The following is a 26,616-nucleotide window of genomic DNA, read 5'->3' on the forward strand; positions in this document are numbered from 1 at the left end:
ATCTGGAGTTACTGATATTTCTCCCGACAATCTTGATTCCAGCTTGTAATTCATCCAGTATGATATACCTTGATGGACATGAGTTTGGGTGAAATACGGGAGTTGGTGATGGACAGGGAGGCCTGGCGTGCTGTAATTCATGGGGTCGCAAAGAGTTGGACACAACTGAGCGACTGAACTGAACTGAACTCTGCATATAAGTTAAATAAGCAGGGTGACAGTATACAGCCTTGATGTACTTCTTTCTCAATTTGGAACCAGTCAGTTGTTCCTTATCCAGTTCCAACTGCTGCTTCCTAACCCCCATACAGGTTTCTCAGGAGGCAGGTAAGGTGATCTGGTATTCCCATCTCTTAAAGAATTTTCCACAGTTTGTTGTGGTCCACACAGTCAAAGGCTTTAGTGTAGACAATGAATCTGAGGTAGATGTGTTTTCTGGACTCCCTTGGTTTCTCCATGATCCAACGAATGTTGGCAATTTGATCTCTGGTTAGCCTGCCTCTTTGAAACCCAGCTTGTACATCTGGAAGTTCTCAGTTCATGTACTATTGAAGCCTAGCTTGAAGGATTTTGAGCATATCCTTGTTAGCATGTGAAATGAGCACAATTGTATGGTAATTTGAATATTCTTTGGCATTGCCTTTCTTTGTGATTGGGATGAAAACTGACCTTTTCCAGTCCTGTGGCCACTGCTGTGTTTTCCAAATTTGCTGACATATTGAGTGCAGCACTGTAACAGCATCATTTTTTTTTTTTTTTTTTTTTAAGGATCTAAGTAGCTCAGCTGGAATGTCATCACCTCTACTAGCTTTGTTTGTAATAATGCTTCCTAAGGCCCACTTGACTTCACATTGCAGGATTTCTGGTTCTAGGTGAGTAACCACATCATCATGGTTATTCAGGTCATTAAGACTTTTCTTGTTTAGTTTGGTGTATTCTTACCACCTCTTCTTAATCTCTTTTGCTTCTGGTAGCTCCTTACCATTTCTGTCCTTTATTGTGCCCATCCTTGCATAAAATTTTCTCTTGAGATCTCCAATATTCTGGAAGAGGTCTCTAGTCTTTCCCATTCTATTGTTTTCCTCTATTTCTTTGCATTGCTCACTTAAGAAGATTTTCTTCGCTCCTTGCTCTTCTCTGAGACTTTGCATTCAGTTGGGCATATCTTTCCCTTTCTCCCTTGTCTTTTGCTCTTCTTTCCTCAGCTGTTTGTAAAGCTTCCTCAAACCACTTTGTCTTCTTGCCTAGAGAAGAGTATAAATCTAAAATTTCCTATTTCCTTTCTTACATATTTTAGTATTTGATCTTTATCTTTAAAATCAATGCATAGAAATACAAATCCAATATTAATCAGATTGTGTATTTTAATACCTGTGACTATAGAGGTCATGCACCAGGGTGGTTGGAATGTGGGTTTTAGACCTTTACTGCCTTGATATGAATTTGCTCTGCCACTTCCCGGTTGTGAGTCTTGGGCAAACTATCTCATCCAAGTGTGTCCGTTTTCTGATAGGGTTGTTGTAAACAATAATGAGGCTGATTACAGGTAAACACTTAGAAAAGTGACAAGCATAGAGTAATCACTCAACAAATAATAGCTATTATTATTAGCTACATACCCTGAAAATAAAGTTCTGCCATCACATTAGCCCCCTTTGTAGCTGATGGGTTGAATTAATTCAATTTGCACTAATTTGTCAAAAATATCCAAATAATCTTGTGAAATTACTCCTAAAGATAAAAAACCTTTTATACAGCAGAGGAATGTTTAGCACCTCCTTCAGAGATGCCAGTTTCTCTCTGGGAATCTCCTGATTACATATACTCCAGATGTCATAATTGGTACTCAGAGCCCTTAGAGATGTGTCCTGAGTCACTGCTTAGAAAAAGCTCTGAGAAAGCCTACAATAAACACTAGCTTCCAATGTGCTTCATTATTGATGTTGAATCTTGAGATCATAACAAAGAGTGTGAAAATCCTGGTTAGTTTACTAATTCTTTTAAGTTTAGATTTTCTTCAGCTCTGTTACCCCAACACCCATTAACATGCAGACATGCACATACCTACACATACACACACAATTATATCCCACACACCCAAGTTTAAAATGAGTGAAAATGATTTGTTATATAACTATTTTGACCTTAATGTTTATGCTTTGAATCCTGTTTTAGGGAAGATTGTATTTTAACAAAGTTCTGCATCCTTACCTTAACCTCCTTCCTAGCCTTATTAATTGTATGAGACATGGTAGAGAGGATACAAGGTACATCCTAGCTTTATTAACTCTGTGATATGTGGTAGACTAGCCTTATGTTGAATTTGAAATTTTAGAGTATCTATGATTTAAGGAAATAATTTAATTCATTCATTCTTATTATGGAGAAAAAGTATTAGTTGCTCAGTCATGTCTGACTCTTTGCGACACCATGGAATATAGCCCCCAGACTCCTCTGTCTAGTCAAGAATCCTGAAGTGGGTTGCCATGCCCTACTCCAGGGGATCTTCCCAATCCAGGGATCGAACCCAGGTCTCCCACATTGCAGGCGGATTCTTTACCATCTGAACCTTCAGTTCAGTTCAGTTCAGTCACTCAGTCGTGTCCGACTCTTTGCGACCCCATGAATTGCAGCACACCAGGCCTCCCTGTCTATCACCAACTCCCGGAATTCACCCAAACCCATGTCCATCAAGTCGGTGATGGCATCCAATCATCTTATCCTCTGTCATCCCTTTCTCCTCCTGCCCTCAATCTTTCCCAGCATCAGGGTCTTCTCAAATGAGTCAGCTCTTCACATCAGGTGGCCAACTTAGAACCTTTAGGGAAGTCCAATTATGAAGACACAGGCAAACCAAAGATCTTATTTTTTTTCCTGATTGGATTTTCTTAATCTTTTTTTTAAAAATGAAGTGAAATTGACATGACAAGCGATGAAGCATAATAAAGAATACAAATCAGGGACATTCAGTGCATTCCCAATGTGACCAGCCACCATCTCTCACCATCTCTCTCTAGTTTCAAACTTTTTAATCACCCAGAAGAACATTCCATATACATTGGGTAATCACTCCACATTCCCTCCTTCCTTTATGCCCTGTTTTACACCTCTGTAAACTTGCCTATTGTCATTATATGATATAAAAGGGATCATATAATACATGACTTTTTCTGTTTAGCTTCTTTTACTTAACATAATATTTTCAAGGTCCATCTATGTTGTATCATGTGTTTCTGTTTATTATTGAACAAAATCCCATTGTATTCATATATCACAATCTATTTTCCCATTCATCCATTGATGGGCATTTGGGATGCTGCTATGAATATTTATAATACAAGTTTCCGTGCGGATAAATGCTTTAATTTCTCCTAGGTAAATACCTAGGAGTGGAATTGCTGGGTCATATGGTAACTCTACATTCAGCTTTTGGAGGAACTGCCAAAATGTTTACCATGGTGACTGCATCATTGTACAGTCCCACCAGCAATGTACAAAGATACTTATCCCTTCATATCCTTGCCAATACTTACTTTCCATTTTTGTTGTTGTTTTTATTAATGCTATACTAGGGGGTATGAAGTGATATCTCACTGTGGTTTTGATTTGCATTTTCTAATGACCAGTGATACTGAATATCTTCTCATGTGCTTATTGACCATCTGTATGTCTTTTTGGAGAAATGTCTGTTCATGCTCTTTGCCCATTTTAAAAACTGGGTTCTTTGTCTCTTTGGTTGAGTTGTTAACAGTTCTTTGTATACTCTGGACATTAAATCTTTATCAGCTATGCAATTTGCAAATATTTTCTTCCATCCTATAGGCTGCTTTTTCAGTTTTGATAATGTTTTTAATTAGACAGATATTTTAACTTTTTATGAGATCCAACTTATTTATTTTTTGTTGTTCATACTTTTTGTGTAAAATCTAAGAATTCATTGCCAAATTCATACAATCTTCAAATTCATATGGAACTGCAAGGGACCCAAATAGCCAAAACATTATTTAAAGAAGAACAAGGCATAGTACTCATACTTCCTGATTTCAAGACTTATCACAAAGCTACAGTAATCAAAACAGTGTGGTACTGGCATAAGTACCAATGGAATAAATCTGAGATCCCAGGAATTAAACCCAAACATTATGGCTAATTGATTTTTGACAAGGATACCAAGACCATTTAATAAAGGAATATTCTCTGCAACAAATAGTGTTGGGACAACTGGATATCCAAGTGCAAAAGAATGAAGCTGCATCCCTACCTCACTCTATCTACAAAAATTAAGCCAAAATGGATCAACAACCTAAACTTAAGAACTAAAACAATAAAATTAGTAGAAGAAAACATAGGGGTAAATATTTGCCACAGATAATTCTCCACTCTAGTTAAAGGTGAATATCTTTCCCATCATAACTTTGCCCAAAGACTATGGGAATGGCAGCAAAGCTGACTGACTTGAGTTTTTATCTCGGTCACTCCTCTGTCCACTAAGATAGACACTTCATGAGAAATGTCACTGAAATAATCAGAAAGAAGGCAAAAACAAGCAAACAAAAACAATATCACAACACAAACAAGTGCCTAAACTAATCCTAACAAAAAGTACAACTGGCTATAAGTTATAAAAATAAAACCCAAATACACAAGTTAAACCAAACACACCCTTTGGTTTCTAAATTCTTTGCCAGGAATAAGGATAATAGTGATTAAGAGCACAGACCCCAGATCCAGAGGGCCAGGATTACAATCCTAGCCTTACTTAGTTGCTTATTATTTTACTTAATCTGTCCATGCCTCAGCTCACTCACCTTTAAAATAGGCACGAATAATATTAGTGCCTACTTCATGGGATTGTTGCCTAGCACATAGTAACCACTTCAGTGTGTGCTACTATTTCTAGGACTGACAGAGGATGGATCAGGCAAAAGAGGTATTTCTATGCTTCCATGATGCTGTATACAGTTGCTTGAAAAAGCAGCTTATATTGTGGCCATTAGCATATGCCTTGTAGACCTTCAACTTTGGTGTAACTGAGGAAGGGCTCCAGCTGCTGTCTCTGAAATCCAACACCGTATTTGCATAAGGTCTCGCTTCCCATCAGCTGCTCCTAGCCAGTAACTAGGTGCCTGTAGAAATGCTAAGGGAGGCCATTCCTGGGAGGCAAAGGACTCCTCTTATGGTCAACTTCGGCTCAAGTACTCTTTGACAACCTTGTTGAAATTTCCTTACTCTGGAGGACAAGCTAGACTTCCTATTCTGCTTTGTCTTCACTCTGGGTCAGTTCTGCATCATGGTCTGATGGCTCTCGCAGCCTTTCCTGTTTCCTTCCCTTTAAATCTCACCTTAGTGTCAGATTCTTAGAGGACTTGGACTAACACAGTCTGGCATTCAAGCTCTCTTAGCTCTGAACTTTACCGATATGCTGCCTTATCTCCTACCCCTTGTGGTTGTTCAGTCACCTAAGTCATGTCTGGCTCTTGGCAACCCCATGGGCTCCTCTGTCCTCCACTATCTCCCAGAATTTGCTCATATTCATGTTCATTGAGTCAGTGATGCTTTCTAACTATCTCATCCTCTGTCTCCCCCTTCTCCTTCAATCTTTCCCAGCATCTGGGTCTTTTCCAGTGAGTCAGCTCTTCACATCGGGTGGCCAAAGTATTGGAGCATAGCGACAGTCCTTGTAATGAATATTCAGGGTTGATTTCCTTTAGGATTGACTGGGTTGATCTACCTCTTAGCTGCTTGTATCTTCCACTCTAGTTTCCAAATGTGCCTTGTGCTTCTGCATTTCTGAGCCTTTGCCCATGCCCCTTCACCAAGAAAGCACTCACCATCTGGCCATTTTTGCCTTTTGGATGACACTTGTCACCAGTCATGCATCTCAAATGTCATCTTCTCTAAGCCTTTCAAGATCTTTACCTTCTCTAAACCTCAAGGACTCTTGCTTTTGAGCTTTTTATTAAGCTTATTAACAGCAATAATTATTTCTTTGAGCCCTCCAAAGTCCTCCAGGTGTATCAAATAGGCAGTCACAAATATATGTAGGATAGAATTGGAACATTAGGGGGAATTCTATTCTAGTATATTTAACTTTCAATATTCAGGATTTCCAACAGCTTACATCTATTTTGCTTGATAAAGCAGCAATGAACTCAGATGAATTTTAAAAATCCCATGTATCAAAGCACTTAGCGCAAAATGTGGCCTGCAGTAATTCAGTTTTAATATCTGCTTGAAATTCTTTATCAGTTTGTCCGATTTCCACCCTTCAAAGAGTGATGATGTAAAATTCTAAAATCATTTTGGGTTTGTCTATATAAATGAATGGGGACTAAGAGACAAGGAAAAGTAGCTATTAAAAAAAGGCTTCCTCCTCTAGCAAAGGGCCCTAGGCTTCAGGGCTGGGATGGCCAACATCTCTTTCCTTCAGCCCCTCCAGAAATAGAGAAAGGAGATCTTGACATTTTAACGAGCTTTCATGGAGTGAGGTACATGTACAGTAATATGAAAGGGCTCTGATGAGCTTAATATGTATAGAATCTTAGTCCCCCGCATATCGTTTAGGGTTGACACGTATTATAGTTGACACGTATCAAGTGCTTTTTATTTACGTTTAATCCTTACATAAGACACCCTGATAAAGGACAGGAAATTGAGGCTCTGTAACCAAGTCATGCCAGTAGGTCACTGACCCAAATCCATAAGAAGTTTATGTAGGTGTCTAAACGATGTATTGATCACAAAACACTTCCCCCTCCCTAACCTCACTGCAGCGCTTCTGGGGCAATGTTCTCAGGCAATTCAGTCTAAGGACACTGACACTGGATTTGGCACCCAGCCAGAATACAGCAGGAATGCCAGTTCAACAGCTTCAAGTAAAGGGTTGTAACTCTTTAACCTGCAGATCTAACCTCTCACTATTTCTGGTTAGGTCTGCAACACTCAGTAAGAACTCCTCAGGTGGCAAACAGGAAGAGGGTGGCTCTTACCAGTATCAGATAGCACCTGCGTGGACGCTCATGTATTAATGATTTAACCAGGGCGATCACGTAAGGGAACGGCCATTGTCCCCTGCCCTCATACTTGTCACTAACAGGCCTGAAAGTGAACAAGATGGATGGGTCCAGCAAAGAGGAAGAGGAAGAGGAGGACCGTGCCTTCACCAACATTTCTCTTGCAGATGACACAGGTAAGGAAGAAACTGATGACTTCTGAAACATAAAATTCAGCAAATGCTCAGTAGCTTTGTAAAACAATAATTGTTATTGTTTTTATTATGATGGTAAAACATAGTCATTGTAGAAAAATATAGCTACAAAAATAAAACAAAAAAATGTTTAAGAGCTATTTTTCTTTTTCCTTTAAAATTCAGTGATTATTTTAAAAGCTCCTGTGGTTGAATTACATGTACTTTAAAAAATCAATCAACAAATAAAAATATAAAATGTTTATTTCCTGGAGGCTCAGGAAACATGATCTTAAAGTTGTTACTAAAGCAACTTATGATATTGTTACCCGAATTTGTTCAATTATAGTCCATTTCTTCTCCGTTCTGTGAAATTTCATCATTTCTGGTAAATGAATTAGGATACTCTGCAATTTGCTTTAAAATCTGTCACAGAACATGTCTGGTTTTTAAGCAAGGACAAAGTTTGCTGAATTTCATATGAAAGAAGGAAACAGAAGGGAGTAGTGTTTCTAATATGCTGATGGAAGGGATAAATACAGCTCATTCAACATTGGGGAGGAAACAAGCACTGTCTGACTTGGGAGTGCGTGCTCAGTAGCTCAGTCCTGTCCGACTCTTTTTGACCCCATGAACTGTAACTGGCCACGTTCCTCTGTCCATGGAATTTTACAGGCAAGAAATACTGAAGTGCGTTGCTGTTTCCTCCTCCGGGGTCTTCCACATTCAGGGCTGAACCCGCATCTCCTGCGCCTTGCACAATGTTAACTGGAAAGGCTTCACACCTCTAAGCACCCACGCATTGCGTGTGTGCATGTGTGTTAGTGGCACTGTTTTGTATCCAAGTTCCCTCAGCAAAATCATAGTTATTAAAAGAAGCCAGCAAGGCTCAGCTAAGCAACGGGGGTTACTGATTTTGATTAACCGAGAGCAGAGCATGAATATTTAACATCAATTGCTCTTTCATACAGCCACGCTTCTCCACTTTCTCCCTAAATGCTCAGATTCAAAAAGCCTCTTTCTAAAGTGCGGCCAGACAATTAGCACGAACTGCCAGCCAGCTTCCTCTCCTGGCACCGCATAAACATGCTGAGGGCTTTGAAAAATCAAAGAGGAGCGTTTTCAGCCTTTACGACGGGAGGAAAAGTACAAGGTCCGGGGTTTGTTGAAGAAGAGGGATACCGCTGGCCTTCGCATGCTCCCATCAGGGCGTTTTAGAAAAATGACAGGGCTGGAGAAGGCAGCGAAGGGAACAAAGACCAGGGAAACTTGCTCCTTAGCTTCTAGAAGTCACGATGAGCGCTGGGCATGCGCTTGGGGAGTCCTATATGCCATGGGCGGGTGCAGCTCCTACAGACTGCTGGCTTGCTCCGAATGCGCCCCCCCATCCCGGGACAGGATTCTTTCTCGCCTGTAACGTGGGCTGGGCCTGGAAGCAACGGTCAGCAAGGCGGAGAAGGAGTCTTTGTGAAACCGAGGTCTTTCATCCAGCCTAGGGTACGACCTCAACTCTGCCGTCTGCGTCTCAGCCTCTGCCTCCCTCACATTTCCCGGCTGGACGGAAAGAGACGAGGGCGGGGATTTGAACTCAGGTGTCCAATCCATGGCTGCCAATGGAGAGGGTCTTCATCGAAGTTGCTTGCTAACCGAGTCTGAGGCCAGGGGCGTAGACTCAGAATAAACTGATAAACCGGGACGGAGTAAGCAGGATACCCCTGTTAGTGTGAGAGGTGGCAGCGGAGGGAGGGCTTTGAGGGCTCCTGGATCCGACTCAAAGCCTCCTCATTCCTGGTTGGAGGCGTCACAGAATCTCAGGGCATCAAGGCCCTTCAGGGGTGGTCCAGCGTGGGAACCAGCCGCGGACTTGAGGCACTAGCTCTAATACTGCTGTTTCAGCATTCCAACATGGAAAATGGAAGTTGCTCCTGTGCTTGTAGCAGGAAAGAACTGAAACCTCATGTTCTCTGGCTTTTGGAGATAAGTGTATCAATTTGATGTGTGGATACTGGTTCACTATTGTTAATAAGAGGTTCTTGGTCCTTGATAAATAAAAACAGGAAGACAAATTATTATGAAACAAATGCAGCTTGTTCACAATTTCACTTTAGACTGAACTGCATTTCTTTCAGTAACATCTCTTTCCATGCTGAGTTTCCTGCTGTTGGTGAGCTAAAAAGCAAGTTCTGTGTAAAAATCAATGTAGAACAGGTAATAAGGGTGTCAGTTTGAGCAGGCTGGAGAAGTTGTGAAGTGCCCAGAAGGCCCACACATCCCATTAGGTAAGTTGTTACTGAAGAATGAAATTTGAAAGAAACTGAACTCTTTCAGCTTAGATGCAGTATTTTTTTTTTCCAAATGATTACTAAGTTTTAAGGACACAAACACTTATTAAGGTGTTTGGACGTGAATACTTACTTTGTGGAACTGTTTGGTATCTCTCTTGGCCTTGGAGCACTGAAAAAATTACTTAAAATGAAGGGCACGGTGATCCAAGGTAGTTTGGGACTCTCTGGTCTAAGTGGTACTATTTAAGTCTTTCCCCAAGATGCCGCTCTTGGCCTGCTTTTCTTCTCTCTCTTGTTCCGTTCTTACTGTCCATGCTATGTACCAGTGAGCCTAAAACAGAGCTTGCAAAATAAACCCCTTTAGGGCCAAGCGGTGTATCTGTAGGAAAGAGGCAATGGCCTATCATTATTTCATGCAGTTTCCTAAACAAACTATTGAAATTTCTATACTTATTTCAGTTTGTTAGGTTTTTCCATTATGTATCCTTTTGGTTTTAAACTTTTTACTCTTAATATGATAAGATTTACCATGAGATCTGCTTCCTTAACAGGTTTTTTAAATACTCCTTTAAGAAACTGTATTTGTTTTTGGCTGCGCTGGGCCGTCTTTGCTGGGTGTGGGCTTTCTCTAGCTGCAATGAGCAGGGGCTACGCTCCAGTTGTAGGCTTCTCATTGAGGTGGCTTCTCTAGTTGCAGAGCAAAGGCTCTTGGTGCCAGGCTTCAGTAGCTGCCGCACTTGGGCTTAGCGGCCCTGCAGCATGTAGGATCATTCCCAGACGAGGGCCTGAACCTGTGTCCCCTGCATTGGCAGGTGGACTCTTAACCACTGGACTGCCAGAGACGTCCTCCCTAACACATTTTTAAGTTAACAATAAGTGAGTAAGTAAGTAAGTGAAGTTGCTCAGTCGTGTCTGACTCTTTGCAACCCCATGGACTGTAGCCTACCAGGCTCCTCTGTCCATAGGATTTTCCAGGCAATAGTACTGGAGTGGGTTGCCATTTCCTTCTCCAGAGGATCTTCCCAACCCAGGGATCGAACCTGGATCTCCCGCATTGTAGACAGATGCTTTACCGTCTGAGCCACCAGGGAAGTCCTTAACCATAGACACAATGCTATTCATGAAATCTTTAGAATAGTCTTACATTCCTGAAATGTTATACCTGTTGACGAGCAATTGCCTCTTTCCCCTCGCCCCAGCCCCTGCAGTCATCATTCTATTTTGTGCTTCTGAGTCTATTTTAGATACCTCATATGAGTGGAAGCATACAGCATTTGTCCTTCTGTGACTGGCTTATTTTACCTAGTATAATGTCCACCGGGTTGATCCAATTGTAACATATTGCAGGACTTCTTTCTTTTTTAAGGCTGAATAATATTCCATTGTATACATATATCACAGTTGTTTATCCAGTCATCTGTTGATTGATGTTTGGGCTGTTTCCACATCTAAGCTATTGTGACTAGTACAGCAGTGAATATGAGAGTGCTAATATCTCTTCAAGATCCCGATTTCAATTATTTTGAGTAAACATCCAGAAGTGGGATTATTGATCATATGGTAGTTCCATTTTTAAGTTTCTGAGGAATCTCAACACTGTTTTCCATAGTGGCTGCATCATTTTACATTCCCTTCAGTAGTGTAAAGGGTTTTACTTCCTCCATATTCTTACCTACACTTGTCGTCTTTGGGGGCTTTTTATTTTGATTGCCATCATAACAGGTGCTGGGTAAGATCTCATTATGATTTTGATTTGCATTTCACTGATGATTAGCCATATTGAGCATCTTTTCACTTACCTGTTGGCCATGTTTATGTCTTCTCTAAGGAAATCTCTATCGAACTCTTTTGCCCATTTTTAACTGAGTTATCAATGTTTTTGTAATTGAGGAGTTCCTTACCTATTTTAGTATAAATTGGCCTTTTAAATGGCCAGTTGTACCGTTTGCAAATATTTCATCCCATTCTGCGGGTTTCCTTTACATTCCAGTGGTTGTTTCCTTTATTGTGAAGGGGCTCTTTCATTGATGTAGTCTTCTGGTCTATTTTTGCGTCGTCACCTATGCTTTTGGTGTCATATCTGTGGAATTATTGCCAAAACCAGTGTCACAGAGCTTTTCCTCTACAGTTTCTTCTAGGAGTTTTATAGCTTTTGGTCTTACATTTAAGTCTTTAATCCACTTTGAGTTTTTTGTGTATGGCGTAAGATAAAGGTCTTCATTTTTCTGTGTGTGTACAGTTTTCCTAACACTAGTTATTAAAGAGACTATTCTTTCCCCATTGCATGTTCTTGGCACTCTGTTGAAGATTAGTTGACCTATATGTATGGATGTATTTCTGGACTCTGTATTCTATAGGGTGGTGTGTATGTCTTTATGTGACTACCATTAAGTTTTTTTTTTTTACTATTTTAATTTCTATGCCTTTGTAATATATATTTTATTACACTGAAATCAAGAAGTGTGATACTTCTAGCTTTGTTCTTTTTTTCTCTCAAGATTTTTGGGGCTATTTGGGGTCTTTTGTGGTCTCATATTAATTTTAGAATTGTTTTTTCTACTTCTGTAAAAAATGCTTTTGAGATTTTGATAAAAACTGCATTGAGTATGTAGATTGCACTGGGTGGTATGGACATTTTAACAATATTAAAGACTTATACCCTGAAATTTACAAAACAGTGATGAAAGAAATTAAAAGAGATACAAACAAATGGGAAGTCATTACACATCTTTTAAATACAGCAGACAGTAATAGTAACATGGTTTATATCACTAGTGATATATCAAGTTTAATTCTTTCAACAAGGATATGCACTGTTTGCACATCAAATATATGGGAACATTATTCATTTCTCAACACCTTTTTTCTTAAACACAGTCCTCTTAGACTAGATTTAATTTTCTACATTTAACTAGGATAAGAGAACAAGAAAAGTTTACTTTTCTCTTAACTCTACTGTAAGAAAGGCAACAGCGATAGTGATGATGAGATAGCAAACAATGCTGAGCCCTGAGCCAGGGGCCCAGCTAGGTAAGGAGAGAGGCTTCTGCAGAGCATGTACCCTCCTCAGAGAGCCCCGCTTCTTCCTACTTCTAGCTGCCTACTGTCACGAAAGAACAGAAATGCAAAAAAGGCAGAATTTTCAAGAGACACCTAAAATACAGATTCTTTTTTTTGCGGCCAGGGTGCGGGGGGGTGGGGGGGTGGGGGGGGAGTGGGGGGGGTGGAATGTGCAACTTCCTGATTCTTCCATGTTTTCCACCTAATCCTGATTTAAAAAACAATATCATGGAAGTCCAAACAAAACACATCTTCAGGACAGAAGTGGCTGCAGAAGAATCTATTTTCAGACTTCTCAAATCTTCATGATTTCTCTCTTTTGAGCTTCTGATTCATAATCCAACTGCTTGCTAAATACCTAGCTATGACCCAGTTGTCAAATGATCTCATCTTACCCCATGGGCACCCCCTAACCTGTTCCCACTTCTGATTCATAATTTTAATGAATGGTCCCATCATCCACCTGGTTCCTTAAGCGAGAAATTCACAAGCCATTGTCCCATTCTTATTTCTCACAAGCCAATCAAATTGCTTATTCCTGTTGACTTGACCTTGAAAATGTTTCTCAAATCAATCTGGCCTTCTCTGCTCCTATCACCACTTCCCTGATTAGGCCCCATTATCTCCCACATAAACCACAGCATCAACTGCCCAACTGTTCTTCCTCTTTCAGTTCTTATCCCTTCAAATCTCTCCTCCACACTGACCATATCACTCCCTCTCCCTGCAAAGACCGATTGATGCCTCGCATCCCCTGCTGGATAAGGTTCAAAACACTTAACATGGCATTTAAAGTCTCCCTCCTCCTGGCTCTGCCTATCTCTTCAGTGTCATTTCCTGCCGCGTGGCTTCACCTCAGTAGGAAACACTTAATGTCCTATGCACACGTTGTCTATTTCATGCCTCTGGACTTTGCTCTCTTTGCCTGGAATAATACCACTCACCCTTTCTTGCCTGGCTAATTCCTCTTTATTCTTTAAGAACCCACCCAGGCATCACTTTCTCCAGGAAGCCTTCCTTGACCTTCCCATACTGTTTTAGGTTTCTTTTCTCCTTCCCGAAAACTCCAAGCTTACATTTTTTCATACATATTATACGAGCTTGTATGTATACGAGCCCTTCTATCCTCTGCCAAGAGACTGTGAGCTGCTAAAAGATGGAACCTGGGTTTTAAACTGTCTGTATTTCTGGCACCTAACCCAATGTCTGGTACATAATAGATGCTCAAAACATTTTTGCCAAATAATTTTGACTGATTTTCTGTGTACACTGAGATGAAGGCCCCTAACCAAGAATCAACTCCTAGGGTCAACTTTCTTAAATCATTTCTTTCTTAACTCATTTCTTTCCTATTTCCACTTCCAAGCCAGTTTAGTTCTGCTTTCAGAAAACATTTTTTGACCACTACCGTCACATACCAGGTAGTAGACAGGACCTGGCTGTTTGGAGAATCAGCTCAGAGTAGTGTGGCAGAAAGGGCTTGAACTTGGGAGTCAGAAATGCCTGGGTTTGAGTCCGTTGGACTTTGAGCAAGTTATTTAACATCCCTGAGCCTCAGTTTCCTCAGTTGTGAAATGATCCTAACAATATGTCTCAGAATTGTTTTGAAGATTAAATGAAATAATAAAAGAAGTTTCCTGAAACAGCCTGGCTTACAGTAAGTGTTCAGTATGTTTTAGTTCCTCCTTTGCCCACTTCAAGGAGATCACCCACAAGTTTCTTGAAAGGCGCCAAGATTTGTTCACATCAGTTGTCATGGTAACAGCAGCATCCTGTGGACACTGCTCTATAAGCCGGGACTGACTGTTGACGTCCTCCTGATAAAGAGGCTTGTGGTAGAAGGGGGAGGTGCGGATGAACAAACTCTTTTAACAAGAGCACGATTCTTTTCTGATACAAATAAGACAGCTCTTCTTTTCCGTCTTCATCCTGGCCCTCGCCTTTTCCCTGCCAATGTTCTTCTCAACGCCGTCCTCTTTCATGGCTCAGCCTCCTTCCTGACTCTGCTCGCTAAAACTCTCCTGGATGATATTCAAAGCTGCTTCTGCGTCTGCTTTTGGCATCAGCCAATTAGCCTTCATTGTAAAGTGGTAATAAGCTTCCTGGAGAAGTGGCACAATTGTTGTGTGCTTTTATTTGGTGCTGCTTTCTACCACCGTACAGAAAATGTAACAATACCTGCCTCATGCCCTGCTGAAAGGAGGGTGGGTTTGAAAAGCTTTCTGAAGGCCATCTGCCATCCCCTCAGCCACACAGCAGATCAGACATGAGGCCCTGCATTAGTTAGCACTCCAAGTAAAAGGTATCAAGGGCCTGTATTCCTTTTCATCTCACCCTCCATTATAATGCAAGCTAAAGAAGGAAACAGACTCGTGGCTACGCAGCTGGGAGACACACTGAGCCATAGCAGGAGTCTTGCCTGAGACAAGGGAGCAGGCCTTTTTCTGATGGTGAATGGAGCCAGTGTTTGCAGCCAGCAGTTTTCCAAGGTCCCCTGTCCTGCTGGTAATGGCTCGACTGGGTTACATTGGACCTCATGGGAGGATTTGGTGCAGGTGAGCATCTCAGAGTGGAGGCATCCTTACGTAAGCACACAAGGATGAGGACAGGGTTGGTCACTTGTGCTGCTCAGGATATGCTCCCCACGTCACCTCAGTTTACACCATCCACCAATTTGGCTATGAATATTAACTTAAAAGATTATTCAGACATCCTTAGAGATGTCAACAGAGATCGTCTCTAGTACAGTAGAAATGTTTCTCGTGGATTTGAACGAGGGTGTTCATTGTACCAATGTTGGCAGAAAGTTTCAGCAAATCTTAATTGGCATTTGGGATCCGTATGAGTAGAGATAATGACATTGGCCGAGTGAAGTCTCATTTCCTGCAAGCTGAGTATAATATAGATAGTGACATTAAAAATACCTCTCTGGCCCAGTAAAATGCCCTAGAGACTCAGCAGAAGAGATTTAATAAGGAAAAGGAGATTAATTTTGCTTCTCAGTAATTTCTGAGAATGCTATGACTCTGGGATCACTAATGTATTGCTAGAAATTGTAAGTGCTCTTTCTGTGAAAAAAATCTTCCACCAGAGGAAATCTACTTAACTGTAATAATCTAGCATAATGCAAAACCTCGTTTTAATAAACTAGCTTAAGAAATGGAATATTAGGACAGTATCTAAATATTTTCAGTAATCTACAGTATTCTCTAATTTTCTTATTAAAACACAATAGTATTTTGACTCTTACTTTAAAAGACAAAACCACCCATCAACTGCCCTGCATCAGCAATGTGTTTTTTCTTAGATTAGATTGTGGTGATTTAGTCACTAAGTTGTGTCTGACTCTTGCGACCCCATGGACTGTAGCCTGCCAGGCTCTTCTGTCCACGGAATTCTCCAGGCAACAATACTGGAGTGGGTTGCCATTCCCTTCTCCAGGGATCTTCCTGACCCAGGGATCGAACTCAAATCTTCTGCATTGGCAGGTGGATTCTTTACTGCTGAGCCACCAGGGAAGCCCCTTTATTAGATTAACAACAAAAATGGGGGAAAGAATGTTAATTTTATATGAAATCCTTCACAATAGTGCTAATTTCTATTTCCTAGAGAAAAATCCAGATGAGAATCAAAAGATCAAGGATGAACTTTATTTACCTGAGCTCATGAGTTAAAGAGATGCTGCCCTTCCCTAGGTCTTTTTCCTGCTGAGAAGGGGGCCTAGGTGGCTATTTTCCTTATGTGGACATTCATGTCACAAAGGCCCCAGTTAGACTGCATGAGCTTTGGACCACTTCCCCTCGCAGGCCCCCAGCCTGCCTGATCTGTTCAGAATCTGAGGGTCAGAGTCTGGTTTCCTTAGAGGCCCTTGGAGTTCCTCTGAGAGACCCTCAGAAAAGAGAATCTGGAGTGCAAAGAGAAGGAGGCTAACTCTAAAAGAACAGGGCAGACTGGAGGGACCAACTTTAGCTGTGTTCATCAACACTTGGAATAGAATTTTTGAACGATCCCAAAGCTCTCAGTGACCCTACAGGAAATAGTATGTACTCCAATCACAGAATCAGAGTTAGTGGAAAAGCTGTTTCAGAAAGACATGTTGTGCTTCCATGGATAGGCTTCAGCCTTCTTTTTCATCCTTGGACTTGACCCTGGAAACAGAAGGGACTCAGTGGCAGCCCACATGAATGGTCCAGGAAAACAGAGAGCCTCCCTCGCTGCCTTTCTGTAACAACGACCTGGGTCTTCTGTCCACCAGCCTCCCAGGGATGCTCGCAGCCAACAGTAGCCTCTTTTTAGCCCTTACTGGCTTGCTTCCCCATTTAATCATTATTCCCCTGTTTTTTCACACACACATTTCATTGTCAGCTTAATGATTTTGGCTGTGCACATGCGTGGTTTTCTTCTTGCTGGTACCATGACACTCTAAAAACTGTTGGAAAAAGCTTGCATTTTAAGACACATTCGTCCTTTCTTATCCATTCTGAGAATCTTCACTCCCTTTTCCCAACAGACAAAAGACAACTCATACTTGCCCATCTGTGTGAATATTGAGCCTTCATTTGCATTGCTGGTGGCAAGGTTAGTGGGTTTTTCCAAGGTTATGATAACTATTCAGAAAGATTTGTTCATAGAAGTATTTAGGAGATTTTTTTCAACAATGTTCCTTACCTTTTTTAATTTTAGTATTTTAAATGACCTGAGGTTTGTGCCAGGACAGTGTTTCTCAATGTACAGTGGACTCCTAGCCCTTCTCCTTTAAAATACTGTAAGAACAGAATTTCTATGTTTATGTTAAATAAAACATAGTTGATGTATAATTTGAGCAACTGAACAGTTGGCAGTTATAATTCAGGCAGACTGAATTTCTCAGCCAGTGCCTTTCTGTGAAATACTTAGTGATCATCAAATACACAATTACCTATATTTCAAGGAAATTCCCAAAGAATATATTTTGTAGAATTTTTTCTGCTAAGAAAGCAGTAACTCTTTTATTGGTTCATTTGGTAAGTTGAGACATTATCCTTTTTCCATCGTATGTAATCATTTGACATAAAAGAAATTAGGCAAATTCACAGTGAACTAGTTATCTTTAGAAAGCAAACTGTGTGCAATACTTCTGTCATGCTCCAGTGATTAGATTTTTAAGGGCTTTTAAAAAACTTTTTTTAGGGGTACTATGCAGAAAAATGAAAGCAGACATTGGAGAAAGATCATCAGTCAGCTGTCGCTTTATTTTTCCCATAGGTTCTCAGTTCTGGAGAAACTGAGAAAATCAGTTGGTTTCTTTAGAAATCCTAGTGAACTTTTGGATATGTGATGTCATCTAAAAAATGACCCACCATCCATCACAAGTAAACCAGGAGAGTCACAAAATTAAGTATTTGGAGTAGGCCCACATTTTGTCATGTATCCTTCAATAAATGATAATAAAATTTATCAAGACCTTAACACATTCCAGGCACTGTGCTGAGAATTTCACATTCACTGTCTTATTTCATCCTCACAAATAGCGTAAGATATTATTATATTAATGGATATTATATTAATAGATAGTATGACGTCTGTTTTTTCAGTCCGAAGACTCGGACTCAGAAAGGTTTAGGAATTTGTGTTGGGTTGGCCAAAAGGTTCATTTGGGTTCTTCTGTGCCATCTTATGGGGAAATTGAACCAACTGTTTTGGCCAACATAATATGAAACAGAATTGGGCGAGCAGTCCAGGTCCGGTGACTTCAAAGCCTTCATTAAATGACAACGCATCAGGACACAGATTACCAGATAGCATAACTGCATTATACCGACAAGGTGGAAACAGTAAGGTGCTCAGGTGCTGGGCAATGAAATATGGCCCCTTAGTTATGTTATGAGGTTAGTGTTTCAAAATGTAATCTAGCATCAGAGGGCAAGAAGCACCCCTGAGGCTCGCTAACAATACTGGAGTATGCTCAGACAAGAGAGAGTATAAAATCGCACCCAAGTTGTGATCATAACCATGTGAAAGTAATTTATGTATATGGACTGGGATGGAAGAGAAACTCAGGAAAATGTATTTAGTAGTGTGAAGAGATTATGAGCATTACATTTTCATGTTCTATTTATGCAATATTTTTTTCTTAATGATAATATTAAAAGGTTTTCTGATATATGGAAGTAAAACACAAATCCTAACAGGAGTGCTGATTTTGAGAAGTATGTGAAAGCACCAGTGCTCGGATTGTCGCTGTTCAGTTGCTCAGTTGTGTCCGACTCTTTGTGGCCCCATGGGCTGCAGCACGCCAGGCTTCCCTTGTCCTTCACTATCTCCTGGAGTTTGCTCAGATTCTAGGATTAAGAGCACCTAGCAAAATATCACTACTGCCTTCTGCCTTTTTAATGATGCATGCAGTCAATTGCCTTAGTAAAATAAAATGTAGCAAGTGGTAGATTTGGCTATAGGACATGCTAGGCACAGAGGGTGGGGAGCAGGGGAGATAAGACCTAAATTGTAAATGCTACCCTTCTGCACTTGTTGTTTAGTTGCTCAGTTGTGTCTGACTATTTTGCAACCCCATGGACTTCTACCAGGCTCCTCTGTCCATGGGATTTCCCAGGCAAGAATACTGGAGTGGGTTGCCATTTCCTTCTTCAGGGGAATCTTCCTGATCCAGGGATTAAACCTACATCTCCTGCATTTGGAGGTGGATTCTTTACCATTGAACCACCAGGGAAGCCCACCCTTCAGCACAGTCATATTTTATTTAAGTTTTACTTTTATTATGAAATAATCTCAAGGTCCAAAATTTGAAAATCCATGAAGAAGGATCCTTTCTCCCGAACTATTTGAGAGTAAGCTGCCAGTCTAATGCCCCATCCTCCCTGGATACTAATGCATACATGAGTATGCATTTCCCACAAACAAGGACCCTCAAGGCCTCTCTCCTTCATAATCACAGTACAACCAACAAAGTCAGGGAAATGACATTTGTACATTACTACCACCTCATCTTCAAAGTGCATTTAAGTCTTGCCAGTTGTCTTGATTATATTTATGATGGTACAAGCATCCAGTTAGAATCATACATTGCATTTGGATGTCATGTCGCTTTAGCCTCCTTCAGCCTGGAACAAGTCCTCAGTCTTTACTCGACTTTTGTAACCCTGATGCGTTGAAAGATTACAGGGCAGTTATTCTGTAAAAGGGTCCTCCACATTCACACACTTGGCAATACTGGAAGTGATACTGTGTTTTGCTCATTGCACCAGGTGGCACATACTCTCTATTTATCCCTTTACTAGTGAGGTTCACTTTGATCCCTTGCTTACAGCGGTGTCTTCCTCCTTCTTTTACTAATTAGCAAGTATTTAGAGGGGATATTTTGAAACCAACTAATATTGGTTTGATGTGTCTTACAACTAGATTATAAGCTCTTTGAGAGACTCATATATTCTAAGTGACCAACACATTAGGAGTTCAAAGTATACTTTTTTGATTGAGATTGACTTCTTTATTTTTATAGGGTACAGAACACATATGTCTTCTTTTGGGCTCATGGTTTTAAAATGCACATATCTTTAAAATGTGCAGTCTAATGGAGGAAGGAGAACTTATTTCTGTCAATTAGAATACGTATTCATTTAATCTGAGAGCTCTTTGATTTTTTTTATAGCTGATGTTTAATAGAATATTAATTCATACTTGACAAGTGTTCATTATTTTGTACTTTTCATTCAGTATTTTTTATAGACTCAGAAACTTCCTAAATAAATTCTTTGTTTTGATTATTATTGCTGTACAACAACATATCCCAAAACTTAACGTTGTAAGGCAACAGTCATTTTGTTTGTTCACTATTTTGTGACTTAGAGATTCAGGGTGCAGGGGCTTGGATGGGCAGTTTGCCCTTGAAAACCCCTGAGGCTGCTGCGGGAGGATGTAAGCTGGGCTGCAGTCCAAGGCTCAGTAGACTTTTAGATCCACCCCTGAGGGGAGACTTCAGGCAAGTCATTTTATTTTTCTAGGTTTCATTTTCCACAGATAATGAAATAAAACAGGCAAATTCTTCTGAGAACTCTTTCCAGCTCAAAAGTTGAATTTATGAAATGAAAAAATGTTTGGATATGAACAGCTACACATAAATCATTGTGCACATATAAGGTGATCCTGCAAGTAGAAAATGCTACTAAATGAAAGGAGAACTGGAGGATTGAAATAAACATTTTTCGTGGTGAAATAGAAACTTATCTTGAATCAATTTTGCCACTAGAGGTCACCAGTGTACCATCTCAAAGAGAATAAATGGCACCAAGTCTCTCGCATTTCCCTCTCTGTGCCTCCAAACGTTGGTCATGTTGTCTTTCAGGGTATTCTGATCCCCCGACAGCTGCCAGAGACGTCAGTTCTGATGAGGTGACCCCAGTTGTCGTTACAGGTGATGGTTCATATGTGCCTAACGTTCTGTAAGTGTGAAGGGCCACGACTCGGACCATAAAGAAAATGACTGGCTTTTTTCCCTTCCCACTGGGATGTGCTAAGAGGCAGTGAGGTAATTTGGTAGAAAGTCATGTGAGCTCTGAAGTGAAAAGACACTGTGGAAATACCGTGTCATCCTCTATCGCAGCACAGACACATCTGCTTTTCATGAGATAGAAAAAGGAAGGACCCAGAACAGAAGGTTCATTCAACCAACATTTACAGACATGTATGAGGCACTGTGCTGGCAGTTGGGTTCCGTGAATTAAGAAAATCAGCTGGTTCTTCCTCAAGGAATTTAAGGAATCAGGTATAGGAGGCTTTCTGTTCAGATACTCTTAGTACCCGCAGGCCACCAAGCACTTGAATTCCCATGTCTGCAGGTGGTCACTTGGAGCATGGCCAAGCCAGTGGCTTTTTAGGGTTGATGACATTTTGCTGAGGTGACATTAACAGTAGATTATGTACCTTTTACATAAAATCCAAAACTAAACCGCAGAGACGTGTGCTAGAAATGTTAAAATGCTGAGTTGGATTGTGGCCAGTGATGCTTGTTAGAAAACATTAAAACTTATTTTGAGATAAAACTCTTTAAGTGAGAGAAACAATGCCCTAAGCGAAATGAACGCCCTGAAACAGAAAGATCCATAGCACTTGCCTCTGAAGAAACTCCTGTGAGAAGAAAGAACTCCAGGATGCCTTTGAAGGGCGTATCAATTTTCTCCCCAAATGAAAATTACATCCTATTTTCTCATAACCTTGCTTCATGTAGTACATACAAAAAACCTACTTCAGATTCCAGAACTCACAATTCTACCATCAAGGATGAGTAGCAAGGAATTTTGTGGTTCTGTCAAGTTATTCAGCTCTTTCGATAACTTGAGGAGTTATTTCTTCTACAGCTTTAAGGCCATATCCGAGCAGGACAGGCAAAGCACCTGTCCCTTAGTAAGCAAGACATTCTCTTGTTTTCTTCCCTCATTAGAGAAGAAGAAAGGGGGCTGGCTGAATCTCTGCTTCAAGTTGAGGAACCCTTGATCTGCTTTTGCTGCGATAAGTGTTACTAATTACCCTGGCAATTAATAATTTTAACCATTTGTTTTCAAAACAAACTACAGACAGGCTTGTTTTGCCTTCTGATTGTTGCAAAGTTTGATGACATAGCAAAAAAGAAAGGGTGGGGGGAGACACAAAATATAATGATGTATTTAAAAATGTGTTTACTGTGACTATGCCATTGACTTCTATTCATGTTGCTTCAATGCCAGCTAGTGTAGTTTGCTTCCTTTTTGACTGATAGCATCCCACCATCGCCTTATAAGACATTTGGTCCTATCTGTCCCATTTGTTTCCCTCGAAATAACTGTATAAAGTAGGAGGAAGGAAATTAGGAATTTGTCACGCACTAAAGAGGTTAGAGGTTTGAGGCAGTCTGCCATGGGGCCTGAGTGTCACCGCCAATTCTTGATGGTCTGCCAAGAGCACATGGCCCTGCCTGGCTATTACCCAGGCCGTTTCAGAAGGTGTGGTTGCAGAGAACAACTCTAAGGGACAAGGTCATGCCTTCTACTCTTCATAAAGAATGGAGAGTGAGCTTGCTTCCACTTGCCTTAAAAGCAAGGACTTCTGTGAGCTAAGCACTCCTCCCATATAACAGCCCTCTGTGTGCAGGTGCCAGTCTGGTGGAGGATGCTGGGGGGGAGGATGGGAAGTGGAAGCAAATCAGCATGAAGCTCACGTGCTGTGAGCCATGAGGAACAGAGCCTTGGACTTGGACATAGACATCTCGCATCTTCTCCCAGCATTCACGAAATCAAAGCGGGCTAACTTGTAAGCTTGTAAATTGTGTAGAATCCCAGTTCCTTACACAGTCTGACAGAGGAACTCTCCCAAGTGGATTATTTAGTGTAAATGATTTCCAGGGAAACAGAAAACTATAAGGATTATGTCTGTGTATCTAAAGTAAGAAAACCTATCAGCAGCCCAGCATTTTAGAGCCTTGCTACCAACTCACATGCTTTCTTTTATAAAATGTTAATTTCCTTGCCACCCTGACTCCTCTGCCCTTCAAAGAATCATTTTGTCTTATTAAACTGAATCCCTTTTATGTTCCAAGAGCCTGATGCTTAGTCTTGATTTTATAAAAATTAAGTGGAATAGGTACTCAGCTATGAAATGATTGATAATGGTAGATTCATGTGTAGAGAATCACAGAAACCCCAAATCATAAAAGCTCAAATGGAGTGGCTCAAAGATAACTAGCCCAGGAAAGCTTTCAGATCTTACGGCAGGCACGGAGCTAAGGAATGGACTGTTAGACACAACCAAAGCATCAAAGGCTGACTCTTAAACATGGGCAACCAACTGCTAAAAGTGTTACTTGATAAATTCCTCAATGTTATTTTATACAATATTAGAGAAGCAGAATTAACTTTATCTCAGTCTCTCATCTGAGGAAGCAGAGGTGTATGGTAAACTGACTCATCCCCCACAGCCTTACGGTCAATTTCAAATATGTGGATACTTTACAGCATCTGGGCTTCCCAGATGTGAAGAATCCATCTGCTAATGCAGGAGACCCGGGTTCAATTCTTGGGTTGGGAATATCCCCTGAAGAAAAAAATGGTAACTGATTCCAATATTCTTGCCTGGAAAATCCCATGGATGGAGGAGCCTGGCAGGCTACAGTCCATGGGGTCACAAAAGAGTCAGACACAACTGAGCAACTAAACAACAACTACAGCATCTAGTGCTAATGAACATTAAACTTTTAAACTAGTGACTATATGAAAAATTGAATGAACACATATAGCTCGACTCAGATCTTGAATCCGGGTTTTCTCTTCTTCAAACCAATGCTTGTTGCCCTGTTGATAGACCTGATTTTCCAAACCAGTCATTTGCATACCAATGTTGCAATTTTTCCATGTTAAGATTGCCAGGAGAAATATCAATAACCTCAGATATGCAGATGATACCACCCTTATGGCAAAAAGTGAAGAGGAACTAAAAAGCCTCTTGATGAAAGTGAAAGAGGAGAGTGAAAAAGTTGGCTTCAAGCTCAACATTCAGAAAACTAAGATCATGGCATCTGGTCCCTTCACTTCATGGCAAATAGATGGGGAAACAGTGGAAACAGTGTCAGACTTTATTTTTTGGGGCTCCAAAATCACTGCAGATGGTGATTGCAGCCATGAAGTTAAAAGATGCTTACTCCTTGGAAGGAAAGTTATGACCAACCTAGACAGCATATTAAAAAGCAGAGATATAACTTTGCCAACAAAGGTCCGTCTAGTCAAGGCTATGGTTTTTCCAGTGGTCATGTATGGATGTGAAAGTTGGACTGTGAAGAAAGTTGAGCGCCAAAGAATTGATGCTTTTGAACTGTGGTGTTGGAGAAGACTCTTGAAAGTCCCTTGGACTGCAAGGAGATCCAACCAGTCCATCCTAAAAGAGACCAGTCCTGGGTGTTCATTGGAAGGACTGATGCTGAGGATGAAACTCCAATACTTTGGCCACCTCATGCAAAGAGTTGACTCACTGGAAAAGACCCTGATGCTGGGAGGGAGTGGGGGCAGGAGGAGAAGGGGACGACAGAGGATGAGATGGCTGGATGGTATCACCGACTCGATGCACATGAGTTTGAGTGAACTCTGGGAGTTGGTGATGGACAGGGAGGCCTGGCCTGCTGTGATTCATGGGGTCGCAAAGAGTCGGAGACAACTGAGCGACTGAACTGAACTGAACTGAACTGAATCTAATCGTTCAATTAACATCACTTTTAAACCTAGCTTTGTTCAAAACAATATCTGCAAATTGAGGACTGTGTTATTCATATTTTTCTATTATTACAAAATACGCGCGTGTGTGTGTATGTGTGTGTGTTCAGTCGCTCAATCATGTCTGACTCTTTGCAACCCCTTGGAATGTAGCCCACCAGGCTCCTCTGTCCATAGGATTTTTCAGCGAAGAATACTAACATGGATTGCCATTTCCTTCTCAAGGGGATCTTCCCAACTCACAAAACCACGTCCTGCACTGACAGGCAGATTCTTAACCACTGCACCACCTGGGAAGACCCAAGAAAATACAAAACTATTTAAAAAGCTCATTGTTTTCAACCAGAGCTATAAGCAACAATCTTTGGGAAACAATGATTAGAGAGTCTAGAGAAAAATAAGCATCAAGACTGTATAGACTCATTCCTTACTATTTTCATTTTTGTTGATAAGTTCAAATCTTGATTCCATGGAGACCCTAAAATTCTGAACTTTCATTTGAGAAGCACTAAAAACACACTGGTAATTTCTTACATTTTTCTCTATTAAATAAATGAATGAAATGATTCTCTTCAAATTAGCCAACTATCGGTTATTATTAGGAAATTATAATCTTCAGAAAAGTATATGAAAACAATTTACCAAATAGCACTATAGCTACTATTAAGTCTAGTCTTGAAATCAAGTTTCAACAAGCAGAATATTTTCTTTACTCACCAAATTCAGGACAACACTCATTCTCCAATGAATTTAATAACCTTTCAAGGGAAAAAAATAAGTATAAAGGAAAATGTGAGTTCTTTTTTAGGAATGAGATCAAACACATTTTGCAAATTAATGAGTGTAAACTATGAGGAACACACCTGGTTACACTTGAAAGTTATCAAAATGTTCCATTTAGCATATTTCACTTTAAAATATCCACAGTATGTTTAGAACCCTCTAATTACTAAAAACAAGTTCAAAGTTTTTATGAGCTTGATGAGAGTATGTCAGATTAGAACATCAAAATGAACTTGGAAGTTTCTCTATTTTATTATTTATCATTTCTTCCTTACACAATACTTTGCCTTGTAATGATAAATGATAGTTTCCAATTTGGAGTTCCCCATTCTCTATGAAGAATATTTTAATTTATGCTTTTATTTATGTAGTTTATAATATATGCACATTCCAGATCACATGAATGATCATCTTATGACGAGTTATTTCTATGCAATTTCAGTGGTCCCTATTGAATGTTTTCCTTATTCAGAAGAGAATTTTATGGCTATTTTTAAACGATTTTTTAACTGAAAAATGTAATGCAAATGAAACAATACAACAAAAGTTCACTTCATATAAAGTTTGCCACGGTTTCTATACCCTTTTTATATTCACTTGGATGTACTGTTCCTTTTGGTCACTTTTTGCCATTTCAAGATTTTTTTTCCTGTTCTTTCAAGGACACATCTTAATTATCAGCAACATTGTTTTAGCCAGTTTGCAATCTTTTGTGAATGACATGTTGCTTGTGACGACATTATGGTTACCTTTTTGTATGCTATCTTCTTCAGATAATTTGTCTGAAGATTTCCTCTAAATTCAAATTCTCTAGCAAGATACATGTTTGATACTGAAATTTTAAAAAAGGTGAATGCTCTAGAATTACCATATCCTACTTATTGGTAATCATTTTCCTTCATTTTAAAAATAGTTTTATCTTCCAAGGGTGTATCCAAAATAAACCATAGGGGCTTTTTTTTTTTCCCGGTCTGTTTTTAAAAATGTAGTTTAAGTGTCTTCTTATCTACAAGTCTTCTCTCCATTCTTTTTTCTTCCAATGCAATTTATTTGTTAAACAAAAGGACTTTTATTT

At 40.2% G+C, this 26,616-nt stretch overlaps 1 protein-coding gene across 1 annotated transcript in view; it reads left to right on the top strand.

The window, feature by feature from the left end:
* SCOC (short coiled-coil protein) overlaps window positions 6,952–26,616 on the top strand; it is a 38,316-nt gene continuing 18,651 nt past the window's right edge. The window contains exon 1 of the mRNA XM_013970517.2: window positions 6,952–7,189. Coding sequence (XP_013825971.1) covers window positions 7,114–7,189 — 76 coding nt within the window. The 5' untranslated portion in view covers window positions 6,952–7,113. The remainder of the gene's footprint in view (window positions 7,190–26,616) is intronic.

This window comes from Capra hircus, chromosome 17, assembly GCF_001704415.2.
Source record: "Capra hircus breed San Clemente chromosome 17, ASM170441v1, whole genome shotgun sequence".
Taxonomy (NCBI): domain Eukaryota; kingdom Metazoa; phylum Chordata; class Mammalia; order Artiodactyla; family Bovidae; genus Capra; species Capra hircus.